At 39.7% G+C, this 16,644-nt stretch overlaps 1 protein-coding gene across 2 annotated transcripts in view; it reads right to left on the reverse strand.

The window, feature by feature from the left end:
- Positions 1 to 16,644, reverse strand: part of cUnh14orf180 (chromosome Un C14orf180 homolog) — a 42,934-nt gene that overhangs the window by 9,767 nt on the left and 16,523 nt on the right. The window contains exons 2-3 of one of the 2 annotated variants that reach the window (XM_080871065.1): positions 3,425 to 3,656; positions 2,601 to 2,631 (exon numbers count right to left, since the gene is read on the reverse strand). In XM_080871065.1, coding sequence (XP_080727191.1) covers positions 2,601 to 2,631; positions 3,425 to 3,577 — 184 coding nt within the window. In that variant the 5' untranslated portion in view covers positions 3,578 to 3,656. Of the gene's footprint in view, positions 1 to 2,600; positions 2,632 to 3,424; positions 3,660 to 16,644 lie in introns of both variants that reach the window. The other variant, XM_080871064.1, reaches the window with a different exon arrangement.

Raw genomic sequence — 16,644 nt, forward strand, 5'->3', positions numbered from 1 at the left:
ATAATATATAATATACAATTTTTAAAATATTTTTTAGTGCGTCATGCTATTAAAAAAAACATGAGCCAAGCCATATACAGAATTGTTTAAAATTCTTGAGTGTCCCCATATTTCTTTAAATTTTGATTCCACAAATGGTCTTGAGCACAGTGCCCCAGTCTTTCTGAAAAATCTTCACAAAGTTCATCTTTGGACATTGGCTGTTTTTCACTCATTTCCTGTCCAGTTTTTTTCCTTGTTTGTTTGTTAACCCACTTAACACTGAAGTATGACTCATTCGGGGGATAAAACAGTGTCGTGTCTACACAGAACAGACAGATTAGCAAAGGAGCAATTTTAAATTGTATCTTTAAGTCAGTTGTGTTGGGGATCTTGTCAAAAACTGATGAAAGTATGAACACAGATAATACAGACAGATTTAGACACAACGCAGATCCATCGGGAAACACGTTTGCACATGTTTCAATGAACTTGTGCAACTAATTCCCATTTTCCTGGCAAAATATAAAGAAACATGGTGTGGCTCAAGACTTCTGCACAGTACCGTATTTGCCCGAGAGACAAAGACCCACTACAATTAAAACAAAACAAGATCTAAGATGTAAGAAATGCAAGAAAACGTGTACTCCTGAGCTGATTAGTAACAGGATGAGGAATGGTGATGGATGAATGTTGAAATGCTTTTAGAGGAAGTGCTTTTAAATAATTTAATGTGCTGTACAGAAGAAAAACTGAGCACTTTTATAAGTCACTGGAAAAGGATGACTGTTGTACTGCTTTTGCTTTGATCACATTTTTGAGCAAGCTTAGAGCTCTATTACAAGATGGTTAGAAATACCTGTCACCGCTCCTGGGAGTCACCTGTTTAGCCGGACCATCTGTGAGGGAGGATGAGGGGAACAGCCGTCACCAAAGGTCACAGCGCTACTTCTGTCTGCTATTTTTAGTCAGCCTGGACTATAACAATGCAACAACAGGAACCTCACACAATGCTCTCCTGGGAATGACCTCCATTCTCTCATCCACACCCTCTCTGAAACTGTAATTGGACTACACTCCAAAACTCTGGAACCTTCAAAGGCATCTGATCACACGTGTGCTCACCTCAAGTGTACAACCTATTTTAATAGGGAGGAAATTGGAATTTGCTGTGGAATAGTACACCTAAGAAACTTGAAACGTGACTTAATTAGATATAACTTAACTAATTGTACTTCAGAAATCTGAAATCGGGATATAACTGCATCTTTATCTGAAATCCACCTTTATTGGAAGTTAAAGTCCGCGTGTGCCACGCAGTTTTCTTTCCATGAAACACATATCAGTAACACTCATGAGCTAAAACAGCTTTTGGCTTTGAATAAAGGTTATTTGTGGACGGTTCCAGCTCTGATAACAACACATCAAGCCTTAAGCAGTCATTGCACTGGTACTATGACTATCAAGTGCAACTAATATAGTTTATTTGTCTGGACTCATTGGTTTTCTTATCATGCTTTTGGTTAGAAATAACACATGAGAAGACGCTGCCAATCCTGTTCTCATACAGCATTTGCGTGACACTAAAAAGTTCCCACATCCTGCTCCCAGTTTGAGCAGACTGACCCCTCACCTCACCTCCCCAGAGGGTATTCACAAATGCACCAAAACATCACTGCTTCAGCTTCTGTGATTATCATGAAAAATACTAAAAGAACTGAAAGGTTGGAAGCAAGTTAAACGGCAAAAATGGTTCAATCTCGAAGCGTTGTTTTCGTGACTGCAATAACCCTTTTTCATTGTTATGCAAACTATTTCAGTCTGTATCTGACCTGCAATGCTTGTAATTTCACATTAAACCAAAACAATATGCGTTGCATAATAAAATAGCCAAATCTGACATGACACCACACGCTACTCTTACTGACTTCAGGAAAGAGTGTATCGTATGCTAAAAAAATTTAACCCCATCTTGGAAGATGACCCTTGTAAGTAGATACCTTTCCATGCTGAGAGGGGCGAACTGTAATGGCTATTGACAAAATGAAGCTCAGCAAATTGACCTATTTTGGAAAATGGACAGTGAGCGCTAGAGCCCTGCTGAGGTAGATAACCTGAGCTGGCAAGTAAAGTGTTGGAGTGTCTCAGTAACAGAGAGAGGAGCCATGGAGGTAATATATCCTGAAACATAACACCTCTCTATTATCTCTCTGTCCTTTACAGCTATAGTTTATAGAAGCAGTGAAGTGGCAATGCACAGGCTAGTCAGCGCAGATACGGGTTAATTAGTGCTTTCCCACTCTGTTGTGTGGAGATAAGAGCCTACAAATCCTCTTAAGAGACAGACACACAACCTGGGCTCCACACAAACCATAAGGCATTTGGGGACAAATGCCTCAAAGACATCCCCTCATCCTCTCTGCTTTACATTGCTTTCTATAAAGGGTCTACACGGTTCATTGTGGTGGAATTTGCCAAGCTTGCCTCAGTGACAAGCCTTTACACAACAGGTTTACAGAGTCGAAGAGCTAGTTTTATAGTTAGCTGCTTGCTAGAGGCTTAAAGGACAGGGGCAGAAAAAGTGTCAGATCAGCTTTTCCTCTTTTGTTAGTAAAGGATACAATTCTTTTCAGTGATGAAGAGTTCTGCAATCTGTAAAGCATAAAAAACAACCAAGGGACGTAGTTAAATATTAAATAATTCACTTCCAACATCACAGACGGGTAGGCGTATGCATGATGTCACGAGCTGTCAAAACAAATAATTGTGCTCTCCTCACAGCACTGTTGGGCTGGTCAACATCATGCCATGCATTCCAAAGTTGTGGAGTAAAGGCTATGTTTTGACATCAGGGACATTCCTTCAGGCACAAGCAAAGACGGTTAAAACTGTAGCTCTACCTTTGTGGGAGGGTCTTCTAAAGCAACCCCAGTGTTTAATCTGCTAAGACTTTGGCCTTGGCTGCACAGAGCCCAAACATAATGCCTCTGATCTCACGCATAGCCCACACACCATGGGGGAAATATTAACGGGATACTACGCTATTACCATAAACAGTGCCACTGTTTCTATGGAATACATTAGGCTTGAACTCAGCACCGCTAATAGCAGCATGCACATCATCAGTTCTACGAGACCGAATGATTTTACAGTGTCAACACAGAGACCCATGATGAACTGTGCTGTCAGGTTTGACATTGAATATACTGAATGTGTCCTTTGTGTTGTGATGTTTGCTAATTTATGACGCTCAAAAGGAGAAGTGATGCACATGTGTTTGGACAGCTGTGCAAATACATGGTAGGGCAAAAAATGTGTAGATGTAGGTAACACACACGTGAATTCATGCTGGCACATGTGGAAGAGAAAGACACACAGAAAGACAGAATCTATGGCTGTGTGACATTTTGTGGGTGTGAGTATATCCAGTTCCCATCTGGCTCACCTGGTGTAAGCAGTTGGGCAGAGAGGTGAAGTTCTGCACATGAGTCAGTCCCAGCAGGCAGCTGAGGAAGCAGTGGAGGGCGGCCTGGTACTCCCCCTGCTGCTGGAGCTGCTGTCCCAGCTCAAACAGGCCCTCCCTCCCTCTGTTCAGCATCCCCAGTCCCAGCCAGAGTCAGCGCTGCCTCCCATCAGAGCTCCACCGGCCGAGGACGAGCGTTCCTCCCTTCACCAGTCTGCTGAAGCACCACAGGTAGAAAGAAGCAGCCACACAGTGAAATGTTTTCAGACCGCTGCCGCTCACATGAATCAAAACAGGAATGTGACAGGAGGAGGAGGGAGCAGTGCAGCTTCCTCTCAGTCTCGTCTGTGCACAGTAAGTCAAGGACAGGTTGTAAGGAGCAGTCTGAGGGAGCACTGGCGACTCACACAGAAAAGATTCATTCCCCTCCCTCCTCCTAGGCTGCACCAGGAAAGGAGGACAGAGGAAGTTGGAGAGTATTTGCTGTTTGAGTGACAGCGCTCTCAGCCAATCCCTGCTCTAAACATGTACAGTAGCTCCTCCAGAGTCTGCTGAGCACATTGAGTCTCTCTCCAATCCTCGAACAGGGAAACTGCAAAGGTTTATGTTTTGATGATGAAAAGCAAACATAGTGGCACATGTATATTATCTACTACAGCTTTAAATATTGCATATAATTCGATTCACTTTTGTGAGAACCCCTTTTTTTCCTCTGATACTGTGCTGTGTGCAGTACATTATGCATATTAACAGTATGAGGAAATTTTGATTCTTACTGCCCTGCTCATGATTTATAAATGAGACATACATAAGAATTATTCACCAAATGCTGTGTTAGCATGTTTTTGGAATACAGTGCAACCAAGCACAATTCTGTAACGGAAAGAAAACCGCAGAGAAAAACACAGGATCATTAGAAATAGCCATATAAGAGAAAAGACTCACTATCCAAACAAGGACAACAAATATTTATTCAGGAGGAGCGCCTCCTGCGGATGTTTGCTCACTTACCTTAACACTCAACACTAATCCGAGGCAAACCTGTGCCAACAGGAATGGACGGGATGTAGAGATGAGTGATATGGCCATATCTTGATTGCTGGATCATATAGAAGATCATGACTCTGAGAGCAGCATCCCTACTGTCAGTCCATTTGGTCATAAGCTTGGCAGGAGGAGGAAATGAATGGTGTATAACAAGGCAAATGGGCAGAGTCAGTCTCCATTAGTGTCCAATGCACCTTGCTAAGCAAGATGGGATTTTAATGGTTAGTAAAGCTGGGGAATGGGAGATGAGAAGGCATTAAACTCGCACTTCGGGTCAGGTGTCGAACTGTGAACAGCGCAAATTTATCTATAAGCTGTGAGGTGACATTATGCTGATGCAGGCCAACTTATCTCCTTCCTGCCCAGAGACCTGGATAAAACAGACACGTAATTGTGCTTGCTCTACTATCCTGCTGCACAGCCATAATGCAGTTAGACAGTAAGCAAAGCTTCTGATATGAGTGAGTTGGAAGGCCACTGGCAGAGAGTGTGGATCTCCATTTCAAAACTGCAGGCCAGCCAAACTGAAACGACACACTGAACTGTGAAGGGACTGGATCTTTATCTATTGGGGCAACTATGCAACTGGAAGCCCACCCAAAACATAGAGAACAATCCTTTCAAAAATACTGTGTTTTTCCAACCATGAAAAAACTCCATCATCGTTAAATGATCTGGAAGCCCTCAGCCTGGGTAATGCCCACTACACTGAAATCAACTGATGAGAGAAACAATATTTAAACAGTTGATGCTCTTGCAAATACGTCATAAAACAGTAGTTATAAAATATAAATCACCATAAAACTGATATGCAAAGTTGACATCATAAAAAACTCACACTTCTATATACCATGCATGTGATGTCTGTACAACTGCTGTCTTGCATTTTGCATGTTGGCTGGGATGCTGTTGGACAATTAACTCTTTTGACTTGCTCCCAACGCAGAAACACAGATCTTTTATTTACAATTGTTTTGACATAGATATAGATTGATGGTCACTAGTCCGCAGGGTGAGAATGGAAATCTACCTGTTATTGGAATATTGATTGCCTGTCCCGTGGAGTTGGTAGACCTATACATCAGTATGATCAGCAAACACAGCCCCCACTGCCCAGGGACACCAATACACCACACTAATGTAAAGAGATAGCGAGCAGCAGACTGCAGAGTGGAATGAAACTGTCATTCACAGATATAAATTTAACTTCTGCAGGTTATTGCAGAGCAGTAAACTTTGGTATATTAAATTAGTGTTAATGGTTTGTGTAATGCACATTTGCAGTGTTTTGCAGGTTGGACTGGTTTATATATCACCGCACTCCCTCAGTACACAAGTGTGCAATTTGGTATGAAATGATGAACTTTACTGTTAATTATCAGCAGATTAAAATCAATGCATCCTTTACTTTAATACTGGAAACCTTAGTCTTAGTTTCTCTGCCTCATGCATACTTGAACTTTTCTCTGCACGACTTAATGTAATGAGAAAATCTTTCGCTATTAAAAAGAGTATTTGCTAGATTAACACATTTTGCTTTGTCCAGCAGGTTTGCAGGGGAACATTGCTGCTCTTGTGTCCTCCCGTCATTTCTCAACACTGCGCATGACCCTACATCAGCATATACTATTTATATTTCCCGCATTGTGCACATACAGCTACTCTATGCAATTTTGCTATAGCCTAGAGGTCTCTGATATGGAATATATTCCTCTGTATGAGTGACAGCAGCTACATCCCAAGCTACGGTATGCCAAGTCCAAAGATATGAAGCCAAGACTAAGTATTCTTCTTGACATGAGGCCGCCAAGATATCCTGCAGGACTGCAAGCTTGCACAAAACACCACATCCAATATGAAACCTTGCATCCCTTTTTAAAGATATAAATATTATGCTCTGTTCTTGATTCCTGTGGTCTGTTTAAACCCATCCACTTTCCCACTGGTGCACCAGCATCCCTCAAAGACTCAGGCTCTGGCAGTTTAATAGGCTTGGTCCTGACACCCCCAGCTACTGAAAGGCAGTTTATGACCTCCATGTAATCAGCAGTAAACGCTGCCACCATCTGTCTCTTTTTACTCAATTATCTGACCCAGTGACTTTTACTGACAAACACTGTCCAGGTAAACAAAGTAACGCAAATCCCCCTGCTAAGATTCTGACACATCTATACATCATTTAACACAGATTTCTTTTTGATCAGGTCTCGCTCCAACTGTGCCTTGCAACAAAGGGCAACATTCATTTAGGAGAAGAAAACTAGGAAGTATGGCTGCGATATTATCGCCTAAACGATCATAACTGGTTACTGTGAAAAAGTCACACATGTTACACATTCAGTCAAGACTAATAACATAGCTTATCTTAAAATCTTAATGAAAGGAACCTCTTAACTTGGTTTGTAATGACTCATCTCTGTCACAGTGTATTAAAATCACTTCATTAAGAATTCTTGATTAAAAGGAATCGCCTTATATGGCATCTCTGGTGAGCTCATTATGTTTTGCTCTACTCTTGCAACCCCTAGTGGACAATCCACAGATGTAAAGGAATCTCACACACTCAACACACACTTCTGATGAAGCTTTGCAGAAAAGGGTGACCAAATCTGCTCAAATCTACATATATTTTTACAGTGTGAGTGATCCCTGCTGTCCGTCTCTGATCTTTTGAGACAAACAAAGAACATTCAAATATTAGAGTGATGTCTTTATTCATCAATCTTTTTACAACACCAGTCAAGATAGAAAACAAAAATCTGGGCCAGGAGACATGTGTGCAATCATCTGAAGGCACACATGTCTCCTGGCCCTCCTTGCTTATTCACAGCCCACAGCATCTGTCTGCAAAAAGAAAAAGTGAAGGCTTGTTTTGTCTGTGTGGGAGGTAAATTACTGACAACAGCCAGCGACAGAAGACTACATTGACTTCTTAATAAATTTAAGTGACACTGCAATTCACATGTGACAACAGCTATGATGTGACTGCTGGCTGTTTGAGATGTCGTCGACTCCCACTTGTTCAGTCTAATAAGGCCTCTTGATTTATCACATATAGGAACGTGGCTTTCCTCAAAGCTGTCTCCTCTTTTTTTCTGTTAGCTTTTGTCTTAGGTCTCAATTAAATGCTTACAAAACATGATGTCAGAGGATGAGACAGGACTAACGACACTCACAGCTTACTCGTTTTATCTGGGATACGATGATGCAGACAATCACGGGATCTCTGCCACACTTCATTAACATACTGTAGCTTTAATTCAAACCAACTGTTTGAGGCTGCATAGTCATGCTGTTTACAGTGTCTCAACCAACAAGCACTTAAAGCATTTTCTTTTTCTGTTAGCTACACCAGCACAATTCAGAGCTGCGCTGGGCATGCTACAGATGCAAATCAGCTAAGATGCAGTTAGAAATACTGTGATATTGGACTCATGGACTTATTTTAGAATGTGAATGCCACATTTACTCTGCATCAGCTGACATGAGCATAATGGTAGCAATCCTTTTAAAGGTTTTGTGGTGTCGTGAAACAGGTGATTGAAAACAGCCTACCTGCCACCTGTGTTAAGAAGTCACCTGCAGCCTCGCTGATTTTGTTTCTGCTTGCCATTTAATCATTTATCAGTGTCCCATGTTCCCCCTTTCTTCCCGCATAATCATGCAGGTGTGGGTTAGTCCATCAAGTGCTTGCAAATAGATGTTTTCTCCACTTAAGGGGAAAAAATAATGGTGAGGTCTGGGAGGCTTTCATAGCAACACTTTAATCTAACAATTTTCTCAATATGAGACATGTGAGAAGAGCACTTGAGCACAGACAAGAGTCTAAACATGAATCTGGGAACCTAATAGGGATACTACAGAGTGGTGATGGCTGTACTGTGTTCAGTTTTCTCTATTAGAAACTGAGTCAGAGAGAATGACTTAATAGTGAAACCAAAACTTGTGTGTGATACTACATTATGAACATCCTGATTGAAGGATCACTTTCTTTTTGCATATTATATAAAGTCGGTTACAAAGGAACTAAAAAGGCCCTCGGAGAGGGCTGATTTATGATCCCAAAACGCAAAAAATGAATGGGTTGTTTTTGTTCCACTTCTCCACTTAGATTTCTGAAAGTTGGCCAAGTCCATGCAAAACCTTTGCAAAATTTTTATGTGCATTTGAACTTTTTTTGCATAAAAAAAGGGAACATCAACTGTTTTAATCCTGTTTTAATATAGCGCTGAGCAGAGGCGGAGCCAGACATTTGAAACACCCGGGGCTTAGCCCAAAGAGTAGTATGCATGTGGGATTTTTTTTTTTTTTTTTTTTTGGGGGGGGGGGGGGGGGTGTAGAAATGACTGAAAGATTAATAGGCTCTGTTCAAAAAAGAATGACTTCATATAGGGAAAAATATATATCACATGTGCAGGACACCTTAAACTAGTTTTTTAATTAAGCAGCAAGGCAGAACAAGGTCAGGGCTGTATCAAGACACGAGGACTAAACCCCAATTCAACCAGACCCAGAACTGATCCAGAATTAAAACAGGACTACAACAGTTCAAAATCAGGACTACTGAGGACTTAACCAAGACAGAACCAGAATCAGAACTAGATGATAGCACTAAAAATCATCATAGACCTGCACTACACTTATTTTTTAATTCTACCAAAGTACAATATTTAGATTGAGAAAAGTTTATATAATTATTTAGCCTTGTTGTGCAAACAAGCCTGCAGAACTTAATAAATACAGAATTTGAAAAATAACAAACCTAAAAAGAAACACTAGGTACGAGATACATGAGGACCTGTGATACGGTGATACTTTTGGTAAACAACCATTTGACTAACATGTGTGTCTCACCTGCTCTTGTTCATCTGTTCTGTCCTCGTTCTCCTCTCTCTCCCTCTTTGTGCTGACAATCATCAAATATACAGTTGAAACCAGATATTTACTCTTCAGATAAAAACACTTTTTTAATTGTAACATCAAATCAGACTAAATGTTTATTTTTTTAGATTGATAAATATAAAAACATATTTGTTAACTTTAAGAGTAAAGAGAGAAACTATCTGTATTTCTTAATTGCAAATGGCACCAAATTGTATTCAAACTTGAGCCACATTTATGGAGCTCCACAGTTCTTTTCCTGGTGTTTTGGTTGACATCTCTTGATTTTCCCATGTCAAAGAAACAGGCTCTGTGTTTTGCCTTATATGCATCCACAGCTGTGCCACCAGTTTACTCACATGGACTCTACTAACCTATCAGAAGCTTCTTCAGCTCAGAATGGAATCCTCTGGAGTTTTCTTATTAATTAACAATAAATTTAGTGTACATGTACTCCTAAATTTGATGAAAGTGATAAAAATAGATCTCTCTCTCTCTTTATTCTGACATTTAACTAATTCAAAATATATTTCAATATTTATCTAAAACAAAAATTTACTCTAAATTGATGTTGTACAGTAAAAATGTTTTATGTTTTCTCCCTAAAGTGTATGTAAATATCTGGTTACAAATGTGAATATCCTGCTGTGTACTGAAATCCCTCTTGTTTTGCATAGAAATATACTGAACAACATACAAAGCATAATATATAAAATAACATTTACCTGAGTTTTTTCTTTGAAAGAACCCTCGAATGTCCATTCTTATGTTTCAGTACATAACTGAAACCGATTTAGTCGGGGAGGGTAAGAACTGAAAATATGAAATAAACACACGTAAGCTAAGACTCTCTAAAAAAAATAGCATTTGTTCGGCTTTTCATTTTGCCATTTGTTGATTCACTTGAAGAGCAAGTAAGGTAATATTGGTCAAGTGATCAGTTTCATATCAATCTTTCGTGATGCACCGTCATATTTACATTATTTGTACGGTACGAATGATTTGCTTTGGTACCTGGTCAAACTTAAGCTCTCCTTAGTATGGCTGGCTCCGTCTCTCCAACAGCGCACTCACGGGCAGCAGCTGCCCCGCCCCCTCGCTCAGTCGCTTAGTGCCTGAGCTTGGATCATACCAATATCAGGGGGGGATTCACGCACAGTCGTAAATTCCCACAGTGTGCACTATGTGCTTCGAATATTGTGTGTACTTTTTGTTTTATACAGTTGTCAGCCAGGCATCTAACTATGAAAAAATTACACTCCAAAATACCCCGGGCTTCTGACAAAACAACCCGGGCTTAAGCCCCGTAAGCCACCCCCCCGCTCCGCCCCTGGCGCTGAGGAAACTTTAATGTAGTGAGCTCCTCGTGTACGATTTATCTTATCCTCTGCCACAAGAGGAGCTCAGTGTCATGGTCAATCAACCACTGATGCAGGCAGCTCCAGAGAAACACTCCCCACTTCATCTGGAATAAGGGGTTGTTATGGAAGGGCAGAGAAGGCGAGTGACCAGCAGGGAGTGACCAAACACAGTAAATGTTTATGTGTCATTATTAATCCTTCAAGAGAAGCGCTCCACTTTCATTCCAGACTTCCCTTTTTTATTGTAGTCCATTCAAAACTGGGATAAAAGGCCTTTAAATTTAATTGGTTGGAAAATTTGGTCGTTTTGTTTTTGGTGGCAAACTGGTGCTACTGTACATAGTTAATCCTGGTCATTTCCAGCCATTTTACATGCGAGTGGTTTAGAAAGACTCGGGGAAATTGGCTCATCACTCAGTAGAGCTGTGAGATTTCTGCTGATGACATTTCCATTAACAACAGGGTATAATACGTTTATAGATTCCCATTTTCTTGGCCCTTTAATTTCTCCCTTTGCAACACAATTCCTAACAGCTGCATGTGCGTGAGGACAGAGGACTTTATAGATTGACCATACAGTGAATCTATAGGCAGTGCTGACACAGCATTGTGATATGGCTGATATAGTCAACTATGAACATGCAGTGTTATAGTAACAGAACCCCAGAGAATAAAAGAGTTTATATTATTGCACTCTTAAACCTGCCACTGAATGTGCTCATGAAGATATTTTCAGATAATGACACTGAAATGATGAGATGATCATAAAAATGGATTTTCTAAATGTATGGAGGAACAAGAAGAAAATCACTAATGAAAGCTATTGAAACCAGGCTTCCTGTTACTGTGTTATTGCCCAGTTTTCAGCTGTTCTGGTATTAACAGACAGCTCCTACCACAAGATGTCCATTAATTGGCAGTATTTGATTAAATTCTCAATGGCCAGCTCTCCTTATGGAGGTTAATTGGTTTTGCAATACACTGATGACATGATCTTTTAATGGAATGGAGAGAGCAGAATTTTTTTATTTGGGTGCAGACGTGCAGACTTGACAACTTTGAGACAGGATTATGATCAAAAATAATATGCTTTGATATACAAGTGAACCAACAACCTCTGCAGTGGTGTTAATATAAGCAGAGGATCACTGGGATCATTGTCATGCTGAGAAACGAAGCTGTTGCAAATCAGATGGCACTTTTCTGCATTTATAATTCCAATGACCGTGCCAGCAAAGCCCCAAACCATAACAGAGCCTTTAGACCCTCTCTGTTGTAACTCTCTCCTGAGCTCCTCTGTGCATACTGACCTCACTTTCTCCTTCGTTCCTTCCTTAAGAATAACTTCTTGAAAACCATCCTTTCACTGAGGCCATTTCTGATGAGGCTTCAGTAAGCAGATGGAGAAAGTGAAGGGCCAGACTTTTTAGATTCATAAAGACATGACTTTCAGTTACTGTTCATCTGCCCATTTTGTCCTTCACTTGCTCGGTTTCCTCAGATTTTTAAGAATAAACTGCACATCACGTTTTAGCTAACTCTTTTGTGGGAATCACCTTCAAAATATGCCTGTAAAATCGTTATCTTTGTCATTTTTTTGTTGATTCAACTAAAAATATAGAAACAAATAGTGTGTTTTTTTCCCAACAGGCCTCTAGTAATAAATACATTTAAGATACAATGTAAAATTGGTCCCCGATTTGTGGGGATAGGTTAATTGAAAAATCTAAATTGCCCATAGGTGTGAATGCGGGAGTGAATGTGAGTGTGAATGGTTGTCTGTCCCTGTGTTGGCCCTGCGACAGACTGGCAACCTGTCCAGGGTGTACCCCACCTCTCGCCCTATGACTGCTGGGATAGGCTCCAGCGCCCCCCGCAACACTGAGAAGGATAAGCGGAAGCGAATGGATGGATGGAAAATTGGTTCTTTGTATTCTCTTATGTGTGGACACAACACTGGTTCATCCCTTTAGTTAGGTGCCTTTTTTAGTCTTGAATCATTCACAGGTCAGTGTAAAGTGGCTTAATAAAAGAAATTTCTGTAAATGGTCAGGTACAAGGACTGAATTGAAATGAGAGAAAAAGCAGACAAAGAAAGTACAAAGAAAAACTTTCAAAAGCCGGAGAACTGTTAGTAAAAACTGATTAAAAAGAGTAACAAGAGTCTGGCTCCTTGGAAGGAAAACATAAAGAAATGAGGGGTAGCTCATTTTGCACATTAGTATAAAAAAACATTATGCTCGAAACAAAAAGTTGCCTTAATTCACTTTACTATTTGTACACTAAAATGGAAGTGTATATTAATTGTGGATCATGGGAAAATTCACAAGCACCCACTCAACAGCCAAGAGTCATTGGAGGGACTTCCAAGCTTGGGAACCAAGAGCATATAAGACAACCAAGGCACAGAGGCAGTGCTCATGTCTCTTTGAACTGTAACATTAAAAAAAATTGTGGGAGATCTACACCTGATCTGCCCTGTGTTGATTAAACAATAATAATTAAATTGGTCACCGAAAGCCAAGAGCTGCCGCTCCACGAACTGCTTATTTACAGAGTCATCAACCTCTGGACAATTTCATCATGGGAAATAAACAGCCAGGGTCACGTCCTTCACTGGTGAAATACGTCAACTCCTCTGTGAGGTACCACGTTAATAAAACATTCTGGCACAGAGACATAAAACTCAAATATTAGGTGCAGACTCACACACAAACACCAGCACTGTTTAGTCTAGTGGTGGCTCCAGTTAAACAATTTCAAACCACTGCAAAATAATAGGGAAAGGAGCTTGGGGTGAAATTTCAGGGCACTTAATTAACAGAATCCAGTTGGGATTTGACATAATTTGGATTCTTGGTTAAATGATAAAAAATTGGAAGTGTGCACACAGTACACAGTAAATAATTTAAAAAATAGAAGAGAAAAAAGCTACAAAAAACTGTCAAACTAAAACCACATGAAAAAAAGTAAAAAGTAGTAGAAAAAACAGAGGAGCAGACAATAAATAAGGACTTGATTTTATGAAACAAAGCTACCTCTAAGCTCGAAATTTCCCCAGTAATTTCTTTTCCCTGTCTCAAAGCTACTCCCTGCACTGTGTTGTAGGTTTTGATGTACGGATAAGGAGATGGATTAGAATAAAAGCTGAACATAATTGCTTGTTGTTGAAATGTATCAGGTCGTTTACTCAAAGGGGAATGACAGCAATCATCGACATGTCGATTTTAAAGCACCTCCTATATCTTAACTGAGCTGAAGCCTTGCTCCCTGCTCCAAACAAACAGACCTTTAAAAAAATGATGTTTTAACTGTTTTCATCTGGCTGTGACGCCTGTAAAAACCGTGTCCACTAAAGACATTGCGTGTGGGTCTGGAACTCTCACGGGAAATCTAGTAGTTTGTTTGGCAGGAAACAGAAGGTGTAAACAAATGGAAGGCAGGGGAGGATTTACAGCTTCCCGATGCATACATCTCTGGTGGGACAATCCCACCTTCTCTGCCATGGCTCATTCTGACAGGCTGCAAAGAGGCAGTCATAGAGACTAACCTGCTGTGCCTGTGAGTGCTGCGATGTACTGCTGAGCTTGTGTTATACAATGCAGAGGTAAAATGTACTAAAACTGCAGAATTACCTTCCATGCAGTAGATTCGGCCGAGGAAAAACATATGGCTAGCTGGAAACAGCTGGTAGTGGATTTGTGCCAGCTATAAAAGTTGAAATAAATATCCAGAGCAGCCTTTTAATTTGTGTAACATTTATTTTTGGGGGAATTCCTCAGGTTAAAAAGTAAGCCATTACCTAGTTCAGTTGGCCATAGCAGTAATTGGCTTTGAAGCAATTTAGGAATCTTAATTGTTCCCTTCTTTCCTCAGGTACAACTGCATTAATTCTTTGTGGCATAGATTTAGCAAGGTGCTGGGAACATTCCTCAGAGAGTTTGCTCCATATTTGAACAATAAATCAGAAGTTTCTGAAGTGCTAATATTATTGTATACATATACAACAACCATGCTGCATTCAAAATCCCTTAAATCACTTTTCTTCCAGATTTTGATGCTTGTTTTGAACTTCAGCAGTTCATCTTGACCTGTCTACAAGCCTAAATGCATTGAACTGCTGCTGTTTGTTTAGTTGATTTGATATTTGTTTTAATGACCAGCTGATGAAGTGTACCCATCTATTTATGAACCACTCTTTCTGTAGAAAGATAAATAATCATTTATCAAACATAAGTATACTGTAACATTTCTATTACACATTTTAGGGGAGCTCAAGGAAACTGATGACTTCAGTTGCAAAGGGAAGTATTTACATCAGGAAACTAACATAACGAATTATGTAAAGGTATCCAAACAGAGTACAACTTTAACCCTTTAAGACCTACCATAGAACTAAGTCCGCCAGAACTTATATTATATTTTTTTCCCATGCTGTGGAGCCATTTTTGGGAGCATTTCAAGTTACTATACATCAATACAACCATTATAGCCCAAATTTTAATGATATGTATGCATTAAGTGCATAGTAATTACATAAATTGCAAAAAAGTGCAATAAACTACAAAAAAATTGAAAATTGTTTTTGTTTTTTTAACATATATTTCTAGTTAGAGAAATTTAAGAGGTTTATCCCTCAAAACTGTAAATACAAAAAAGTTGCAAAAAATAGTTTCCCACCACAGGAAATTTATTTTGAGTGTCTTCATAGTTTTTTTCTGAAATACACCAATTTTTATATACTGCAGGAAAAACGAAAAATAATTTTTATAATGCAAAAAAACAGCATATGCATCAAAATAAACTATTTCCAGCAGTGCAATATGAGTTCTAAGCATCCCAGAAACGACACAGAAAGTCATAAAGTAGAATATAACTTTTAAAAACACCAGTATAGGCTTATAAGGCCCTGAAGGTAAAACCGGGCCATTACCTGCCCGGTTTCGAACTATCGCATGTCCGCAGGTAATGGCGGACATGCGATAGTTCGCGCTGACGTCTATTCCAACGTAGGAAGTATTACAAACAGCTGATCGGATTGGCAAAGCGTGTTTCTGGATTATTGTGTTTTTGTTGCTGCAAATGCTTTGTATGCAATTTTTGCAAAGCCATATGTGGAAGGAAACCGTGACCTAGGGTTAGGGTTAGCTGATGGCATAAGATGTAAATACAACTTTTCCGGTTTCGTATGCAACAAAAAAAAAAAAATTGCGCTAACTACCGGGATTTAAAAATAGTTACGCAAAACGGAGCGTGCCTGCTCCAACTGGCTTTAAAGGGTTAATTTAGTTTAACTTTTCATCTAATACCATATTTTGTTTCTTTACAAACATATTATATTCACAGAAGATATAACGTCTTACTTATATTTTTCCAGCAGGTCTGGATTATTGGAAGTCTCAAATATAAAGCAAAATGCTAATGCTAAACAACATGACAACATGCTTTGTGTTTCACATAAAATTAGTATGCAACCACTGATGCGTTTAGTGTTTTATTGTAGGCTCTCTTGACAATAGAGGCAACCTACAATAAAATAGTAGATATGAGAAATGTATTACTGTAGCTTAATAAAATCCTAATTCATCTACATCCCGACAGTTTCCCCTCAAGGAGAAGTGCAGTGGTTATACTGTAAAAAAAAATCTATGATAATTATGTAGCAATATTGGTTTTATCGCTACAGGATGTATCCCAACCACATGCTGCTTTCTATAAATCGAATGCCTTGCTGCTGTACGGTGAAGGGCACAGTAGAAGCATATAGTCATGGAGAATCCAGAACAACCAATGAAAGAGTCAGCCTGTATGCCATGTGTTGATATACTATGTAGGAAGCCATGAACTCACATTAATTATTTAAACACTGATGTGACATACATACCCTACATGCATTTCTACATCCCTGTTTTA

The sequence above is a fragment of the Rhamphochromis sp. 'chilingali' genome (genome assembly GCF_963969265.1).
Source record: "Rhamphochromis sp. 'chilingali' genome assembly, chromosome: 21".
NCBI lineage: Eukaryota > Metazoa > Chordata > Actinopteri > Cichliformes > Cichlidae > Rhamphochromis > Rhamphochromis sp. 'chilingali'.